Here is a 9,624-nt window from a genome sequence, read left to right on the forward strand (position 1 = left end):
TACCTCCAGACCCCAGAACTGACACAAGACAGGATATACAGGACATTAAAAAGGGTTACAAGCTTTAAGGGGGTATAGTACTCACTTAAATGAGTAGCAAATCTTCCCAGTCAGTGTGTGTTCAGAAACCAGTGCTTGCTGAGATACACATGATATTTGTGTGATGTCTGCAGCAGATGCTCTACATGGTTCCCATGTACTTCAACACAACTTTCAGCTCTGTGTTGCACAGATGTGCTCATTCTGTCAAAACTGTCTGCCAGTTGACTGGGCCTCCGTGTTCTATCCACTGTTCACCGAAAGTCTGGTCCAGGTGCTGCCTGTCAGTGTCAAGAAATTGAGGTGATTCCCCATCATGAATGAACCACATGTCTTGTCACTGATGAACAGACATGTGTTCCAAGGGTACTGGTAAATCATTCACCAAAAAATGATGGTCCACTGCACCTGTTAGTGTGTTAGGTAAGACAACTGGTCCTAAGGTTTGTTCACTCAAGACAACTGGTCCTAAGGTTTGTTCACTCAAGATGCGTACCCAGACATGGATGGGAAATCAATATTGTTGTCTTGATGCCACAACAGTGTGGGGATTGTCATCCAGCCAGGCTTGGGCATTATGAAAGTTCCCAATGCCATCCCTTGTGAATCCTGCCTCATCATTAACAGGATGTTAACTACAAACTGTGTGTTTACAAGACAGTTTTGAGAAGCCATTGGCAAAACACCCCTTTACATGATGGTCAGGAGGAGTGTGATCTTGCACTTGCTTGTTTTGGTATTCATGATCAGTTCTCCAGACAAGCATAACACTGATACCTTCAGCAGTTGGAATTCTTTGCACACTGGAACCAGGATCTTCTTCCACTCATCTTAATGTGTGAACTTCCATGTTGGGAGTTCTCACAGATCAAGGCCCTCCACAATCTAATGCCCATGGAGCAGAGGACTCAGATTTTTCAGTCATTGGTGAATAATTTGTGGGATGGGATTGTGCATTGTGGATAATGTTTTGTGTGGAGGTGATGTGCTTCCTGAGAATTTCCATTGGCACAGCCAAACATGAAATATGAGTGCCATTTCCCAGGTAGAGTAATAAGATTTCATTACAAAACCACTAAACAGACTTCAAATCAAAGGAGTGGTACATAAATAGTGCAGCTGCTGAGCCACAACACATGCAAGGGAAAGGTAAATGTACGTGACACCGACCTCTTATTATGTACTGCAGTGTTGCCCTAGTATGTGGAGTATCCGGTCAAATGCAAAACTCATCCATATTTAAAAGTGTTTGATGATGGTACATCAATACTATTTACTTTTTGGACATTATTCATTGTCCTTTTCTTATTGTTATTATTCAAAAACTTTTCAGATACTGGACTATGTCTGCATCTTCAGGTAAAAGCTTAGTCAGCTGGACCCAATCAGGAAAGCTAGTCCCTATCTTTGAACACTCAGGATATATGAACCAAAGAGAACACAGAACCAGCAGCCTGAGTTGAGACAAACATTACAAAACTTCACCTTCATGAGGCCTTGCACCTATGGCCATTCGTAATGTAACGGCCAGAGTACTATCAAAGTAGAAGCCAACATTAAAGAGCCAGATTATGAAACAGTGCAATACTGCAGGACAAGATATATTAAGGAATGCTGCTTAGATGACCGCCTCTGTGGTCTAGTGGTCAGAGTTCCTGGCTACAGATCCAGAGGTCCCGGGTTCGATTCCCGGTGATACCAGATTTTCTGAGAAGCAGTGGGTCTGGAACAGGGTCCACTCAGCCTCGTGAGGATAACTGAGGAGCTGTTTCAAGGAAATAGTGGCTCCGGTCTAGAAAACCGAAATTAACGGCTGTGGGGATTCGTTGCGCTGACCACGTGTGACACCTTCTATCCACAAAAGTTGGCACTAACTTTGCCGACAAGCAGCAGTCGCTCGGTCGGTACAGTTTGCTTATGGACTATAGGCCACAGAGTTTTTTTTTATGCTGCTTAGATAAAAGAGTAAATTTCTTGTTGTCTTATGCAAGTAATGGGATCAGATAGCTCAAGCATATACAGGACATGGAAATGAATGGCTGCATAATCATTCTGGGAAAATGGAGAGAGTTCTTTTGAAAGACATAAATATAGATGGAAGTAAAAATACTGAAACAGATTTTAATGGAATAAATTGCTAGGGTGTGAAATGGATTGGATTATGTTTAATGATTGCTTTTTGTGGTAACAGTGATTACTGTTTTGGTTCTTTTGAACAGAATTTATTGAATATATGAATGAATATCCAATTCTGAGGAATTTGATATCTATTTCAGGCGGCACTGACAGCTTTGCATGCCTTGTCAGAGATGGGCCTTGACTCAGTGGCTGCTTCAGGGAGTGGCATGAAGAAGGATGGGCAGCAGGGATCCCAGGGAGATGGGTGAGTGACAGGAAACTTTTCAGATTTACTTTTGTATGCAAGGACCTTCTCATGGTGTCATGTCCATACATCCCTGTCCCCTGCAGTAACTAGATGTAATTGACAGATTCTGATGAATTGGGTGGGTAGAGGGAGGGGGAGAGAGAGAGATATTAATGGGAATAAATGGGTGGGTCAGCTTAGCATGTTTGCCCGTTTCATTAATACCTGTACACGGGACTTTGTTCGTTATATCTGTTGAGATTTGAGAGCAAGCATCAATAAATCATTGTGCACCATAGGTAGGCTACTGAATTTTCAGAGTGTAAGTAGTCATTTTTTAATGTCCCTGTGAGTATAGCGTGAGAGTCAACACTCCGAGGACCTTAGGCCACTCATACATACACCACAGCCATTTAAATTTCAAATTACAAGTAAGAGCCATGCACAGATTTTCCCATTAAAGAGCACGTGAAAACAACATGGAATTAATTTCTTTTCAAATGCTATTACAGTGAAATCTCCAGTTAAGGTTTCTCTTAAGATTTTTGCTTAAACAGTTAGACAGTTAAATGAAGTAAAATATGTATTGCTTATATCAAGGGCTTTATTATAGCAACAGAAACCATTGGAAATGTCAGTTTCTGAACATTGTTCATATGGAAAACCACTGCATAAAAACAAGGGCTTTCTTCCAGCATGTTTGTCACAATGAGAGGTGTCTAACTATCACTGTTTTCCTGCAACATTTTGCCCCAGTTACATATGGAGTTTGCTTCCATAGTCAAAGGTTTTGCTCACAGGCTTGCTGCTAGAGATGAAAAGTTGAGTGGCCCAATCCATGAGGTGCCAAGATGAAATATCTTGCCATTGCCTTTTGGTGGTCAGGATCGGTTGAACCCTTGGTATATAAATATATGTGGTTACTTTTTATATGTATTTCACCATGGTATGTGAGCATCTGGTTGTTTCCATGCATGATCATAGTTTGTTACAACTTAATATTAAGGGTCTCAGTTTGCCTAGCTTCAAGCAGAACTTGGTGCATGTGTGCTGTTCTTTGAAATCATCATCTTCTAAGTAAATGCAAATTGCAGAGGGCAAACCACATTTATGTGTGTTGCAAGCTGTACTCAGCAGATTCTGTTCTACGAGGAGGTTTGCTTTAACTGCAGTAGTGCCATATTCTTGCCAGTTTGGAAACTGGTCACACCACAAATATATATGAAGCTCACCTTTCTATTATTCAGTGCTTTGTGAGCCTTATTTTAGTATGTGAGTCCATCTAAGTACACCCCACTGTAACTAATACACAGATTATTAGATTTTCATTCCATTACTAGCATTTCAGCTGTTGTACACGGCTCCAAACTATTTCTGAATGCTTTAGTAATCATTGATTACTTACAAGGAGTTGTGTCTTCTGTGATATAACACCACGTATGCCAGTGAATGTCAGCTGGTGTTTTGGAAGAACATATCACCTCAATCTGCTTGGTGCCTGTTTCATGCTGCTTCCTTTCTTGGCTTACATGTCAGGTCTGAAGAAGGCAGCAATATGTGCCTCTGAAACATTGCTTGCCTTTTACCAGACCATGCAGTGTTATATTGTCCAGAAGACACAGCTGTGAGAACCTCAAATACAACATTGGTTACCTGTATTGATTGTTTTACAGCCTTCATCTCACACAGTCCTCAGTCCAGAAGACTGGAAGCATCTCCCTTGGCAAGTAAAACATGCGGCCATATTGTCTGTCACGAAAAAAAAATTAAGAAAAATGATTGATACAAAATTCCTTCTTCCCAATATTGTAAATATAATTCTTGATGAGAATCCAGGCAGTAAATTGCTGAACTGTTTTTTTATTGAGAAATATTTACTGAAGACAGACTTTGAACAAAATGTTACATTTGGCTATGGAATGTAGGAAGGAATTCTCTGACATATGCTTACATGAACGCATCTACTTCAGAACTCTACTATCTGCAAATCTAATGAGAGTTTATATTCTTTTCTATTGAGACTAAATTGGTTGGTCAGTTTGTAATTACTGGGCAGTAATCTGACACTGTGCATTGATATACCAATACCATAGCTTTCTTCTGTAGGTCAGAAATTGCACCTTATTTACCTGTGAATCAGGATATGACGTGAAATTGATCAGAAGGTACAGATGGTTCTTTGCAAAATCCATATCCATGCACATTAGTTGGGACTGCTATGTAGTATTCAGTTACATTCCTGTAGTAATGCCCATATGAAATTGTGAAGGATATGGAGTCATGTCCTTAACTGTACAGATCATGGGTAATGCATCAATTGTATTGTGGTTCTAAACAGGGGCTTTTTGTAGAACTTTGATGCAAAATAATTAAGCATTATTCAGAATCTTATATGAATATGTTTAATTATTTTATGGTTTATGTGAAAAATAAATGTATCCAACAAATAAAATAAATTGGAGCCTAGTTCTTGATTATTTGCTGTGAATTGAATGTTTCCTTGTCCTTAACCATATTTGGTTATATAAACAGCTGAATTCTGCAGTAACTGTGTTGTATATGCTTTTATAAGTGATGAACGTAATTTCTAGCTCTGAGCTGATAGCCGTTAATTTGGGACTCCATTGCTTTAGGTGGAAAATTGTAAGATTTTTTCTATGCTGATAATTTGATTTCAGGGTTATTTATTACTAAAGAATCATCCTAAGCAAAGGGATTAAACGAAGGAATTTTGTATCGTTGTTAATAAAATACACTTAAAGAGGGAGAGTGAAATTTTCTTCCCTTTTGCTAAGAAGGTCCAGAGCAGAAGGGGAGAAGAATTTGAGTTGTTTGCAGCCGGAATTTAAACCACAAACTTTGGCCGATTGTTAACGCGTGGATTGCTGTTGTATACCATTATGAATTGTATTTAACACCAGGACATACAGAAGACTGCTGTTGCATTGTTGTGAAACTGGTGTGGTTAATGCATTTTGTAGCAAAAGCTCATGGGGCTTTCTACACTTGTTTCTGTTAACCACCATGTATCAGTATGAATCTGTTGGAGTGCTCATCAGATGTGAACTGGGACTAGTTATGATGAATGTAATGTCACAGTATGTGGTGAATTAATGTTGTTGCTTGCAGCAGGTTTCTGACACTGATGATTTGAGTGTTTAACAATTGATCGATCTAACGGACGGTTGATTCCAGGCTGCGTTTGTTGGAATCCAAGTTGAAAGATGATTGTCGATTGATTTCATTGTTTAATCTATGGGGCGTCTATAAGGAAACATGTATGATTAAGACAAAATTAATATGATAGCATTATTTGTAAACGAGAATCTTTCCCAGAATGACAAGTGTACATATGTGTATGGCTTGGAACTGGGCTATTTCCCTTGCTTGGTTTCCAGTGTTGCCATGTTAGTGGCAGGTCATTTCAGTACCTTCTGTAGGAATATGAGTTTTAACTGGCACTTGCAGTCCCACTTAATTGTTGTGTGTAGGAAGTACAAGTGTTGTATATAGAAAGCAGTGCTAAGACTGTTCATTGTCTTCTGTGTCATATAGGAGGCATTGAAATTATCCTTATACTTTGAACTAAAACACTGAGGCCAGGCAACCTCCCCCCAGTCTGTGCCACTTGTAGCTTCCAAGTCTAATGTATGTTTAAAAATCATTCATGCTTATGTTTAGTGTTAAATAAATACATAATATTCAGTATTAAAACAGTAGAATTAGTAAATGTATGTTGTAGTTGTGGATATGATGTGTTCCAATTCATTAATGTCAATATTGCTTCAGTGCATTGATATCATGGTCAATAAAAGTGAATCCAGTTACTCTTGTCTTTGCCTTGCTGGCTGCATGTTATCAATATTGAACAAATATTGATGTTAATAAGTGATGCTGTAACTGGTTCTGTGGGAAACTGTTCATCATAAACAGTATTGAGCAAGTAATTTTTAGGTTGCTAATTGACATACAGTTGTAACACTAGAAAATTTGTATTTGTGGAAACCATATAATACTCATCATCACTAACATAATTTTCAAAGGAAGATTCTGGGAAACATTTTCCACAGTTTGGTGACAGGTTGCAGGGTATGGCAAAATATATAGTTTGCCAGTCCCTGTAAAATTAATGGTGCACTGATTCTTGTATAAATTTACCATCCACTTACAGAAATGTCAATGAAGTGGTGAATTTTGAATTACAGGTATTTGTCCCTAACATCACACCTTTCTGTCAGTTGCTATTTGTGCTCATACGACAGCACCAATAATGCAGGTACCATGTGTCATGTGCATATGGGACAGTTGTTTTCAAGTGTCTGTTTACTGCATCCAGAAAGAGAGCTGATGTTTATGTACAAAATACTTGAGTCACTACAGCAATTTTGACAGCTCAAAAAATGCTTAAGAAACTCTCCAACTATTTTGCATAAGGTGGTGAAAATGATATATATTGATAATGTTCGACTTGAAATTCGAATTGGCTGTATACTGACATGACTGAACCTCACAGGGATGTACAAAATGGAATCAGAGCATCACCAGGTATGAGCATTCTACTTAGCTTTTTCATATTTGAAGAAGAAGAAAAGGGAAATGGGGAGGAAAAAAGCTAATTGGAATTGGAATCATTTACAAACATGAATTTCTCTGTGTCTATTAATATATGAGCTTTTTAATCGTAGTATATTGACTGTGGAGTGCACACACAGTAGAGGTCTGCACTGACCTGGTCCTTTGGGCATCTGGCCTAAATCCAGCTTGAGGTAGCCTGAGGGGTCAATATATTGTGCATATCAGATTGATACCTGAACACCCCCCATCACCACCACCAATTTGAGTAGGGCTGAAACACAGTATTACATCTGACCACACACTTGTGTTGGACCATATTTCAAAATTGATTTCATACAACAGTAATAACTTGAAACTATGTTGTTTTGAGTCACTTCATTTCTTTATGCAAACATTACTGTATATTTAAAAAAAAACGGTATGTTTAAAACTACCTTCATGTAACAATCTTTATTACAATATGTATCCTTGTAATATTCCCAAAGTGGTCAGATTGGCGGTCTTTCCTCCAGCCACCCCCACAGATACATATTTGTCATACAAACTTTGCTAATGAGATGGTTAGGTTTTTTTTATACAGTGTGTACAGAAGCTTGATTTTCATTTGAATATGCTCCAAGTCAGTCTGTTCATTAGGTTATCCCTTGACCCTAGGGCAAAGCCCATTCTGTGCAGACCTCCTTAACACATAATGCCATGCTTGTGTGTGTGGCTGGAAGATTGTGAACACACTTTTCTTACTTTAAATGGGAAATGTGCTTTTCTGTATCTAATATAAACTAGTTTTAAAACATTGCTATATGTAGCCAATCCTCAGTTTAAAGCAAAGGTTCCTTGTGTGTATATGTTGGCAGTTCCTTGATAAAATCTGTTTGGAATGTTTAAAGAGATTAACTGAAAACTACTATTATAAGGTAGAGAAATATTGATGGATTTTATCTAATTTCCTACCACTTTAATAAGAAAGGGATATATTTCTTGAGTTCTGGAAAGTAGGTGCCAACATGTTTAACACAGTCACAGAAAGTGTGGCATATATGGTTGGCATAGTTTTGTTGCAGCATGTAATAAGCAGTTGGGCTGGCCAGCTTTTGTGGACATTTTGTTTTCAATAACTTTCAACCTTATATAATTTAGTAGCATTCATCAAATGGATTAAGGAGGCAAGTGACCTAACAGAATCACATTCTGAAGCCTGTAATCTAGCCTCAATGAAATCCATTCTTTGTGTGTTATCTGTAAGGTATGATTAATTTAGGGTGCTCTTGCTTTTAATAAATAGTTGTCATTATTCTAATAACTGGAATGATTATGAGCATTTATTCATTTATTAACATAGCTATTATGTAAAATAGTACTGTTGTGACTTGTTTTGTTAGTTCTGAAAATATGTTTCAATGCCAAGTTGTACATTCACTGTCATTTTAACAAGGACATATGCAAATTTGTGTTTTTTCTCCAGATGTGTCAGTTTGACACACTCAAACTGGGGTTTGGTCAGTTATATTGGTAGCATGAAAATTACATTTCTTGAGGAAAAGGAAGGAAACTGGTGTAAAGTTTTTTCTCATATTGAGGTAACTTAATTTGTGATTTAATACTGCTTCTTATGACCCAAAAATATGACATTGCTTTCTAATTATAACCATTCCTGTGCTTTTCCTTCAGGGCTTTGCCTCATACTATGTATTCAGTTCCAAGTGGTGTAACTATATGGAACACTTTTTTTCTGTTTGCATTTTTAGTCACAGTAAAATGTCATGTTTTTGTCATCAGTGTGCATATGCTTAAAATGTTATTATAAATGCAATGTGCTGCAATTTCTGCGGGGAACTGAAACAGCTGTGACTGTATGGGGAACATGTTCAGAAGCTGCTTATTGTGGCCACAAGATGGGCAATAGTTTAAGAAGTCCTTACATAAACATGTAAAGTGATGTTGAATGACAATCATCTATATAGACAGACCACTGTAGGTTGCGGTGCAAGGGCCGAGAAGGCCAACCCCTTATACATTCATTCCTTCATCTATATAGACAGAAGGCTTCTTTGGACCACACACGTGTGGACAGAAATGAGTTTTGCTTATATGATGAACATTGTTCCCTAAGACTAAAAGCTGTTTTAAAGGAGGGAGGGCAGATTGCACAGTTGCCATGTTTGTTCCAATATTGTAGTTTGAAAGAGCAGATAATGCCTCACTAGATACTGAAATCAATAAACAAACCTTGCAGGCCGAAACAAAGTTGTTTTATTTTCTATTTATTAGTGTGTCTGAAGTTATGTCATGTGGTTTCTTCCTAGTTTGTGAGACTGTTAGTGCATGAGTATGCAGTGTTGTGATCTTCAAGCAGAATCAGTAATGACTTGCATTTCAAGACTTATTACGTGCACTCATTTTACTGACAGAAGAAACTAGTGTTACAGCAGTATGTTGAGTGAATTTGGAAACCATGCCCATTTTGTTAGGCACCTGAGCTCTACATATGAAACACTTCTTAAGCTTACCGCCGCCACCACGTGTTAGAGCCTGTCTCCAATGACCTATGACTGAATGCATGGCATGGTATTTAGGCAGCGAAAACTGTACTGTAATATTCGCGCATAAAACATTCAGAGTCAGAAATACAGGGCAGGTTTGGCAAA

General features: G+C 38.1%; 1 protein-coding gene across 5 annotated transcripts in view; it reads left to right on the forward strand.

Moving 5' to 3' along the window:
- Window positions 1-8,672, forward strand: part of LOC111867949 (double-stranded RNA-binding protein Staufen homolog 2) — a 97,018-nt gene extending 88,346 nt beyond the window's left edge. For all 5 annotated transcript variants that reach the window (XM_023858193.2, XM_023858195.2, XM_023858197.2 and 2 more), the window contains 2 exons: window positions 2,316-2,422; window positions 4,078-8,672. In XM_023858193.2, coding sequence (XP_023713961.1) covers window positions 2,316-2,422; window positions 4,078-4,135 — 165 coding nt within the window. In that variant the 3' untranslated portion in view covers window positions 4,136-8,672. The remainder of the gene's footprint in view (window positions 1-2,315; window positions 2,423-4,077) is intronic.
- Window positions 8,673-9,624: the final 952 nt, after the last annotated feature.

Source organism: Cryptotermes secundus, unplaced genomic scaffold (assembly GCF_002891405.2).
Source record: "Cryptotermes secundus unplaced genomic scaffold, Csec_1.0 scaffold267, whole genome shotgun sequence".
Taxonomy (NCBI): domain Eukaryota; kingdom Metazoa; phylum Arthropoda; class Insecta; order Blattodea; family Kalotermitidae; genus Cryptotermes; species Cryptotermes secundus.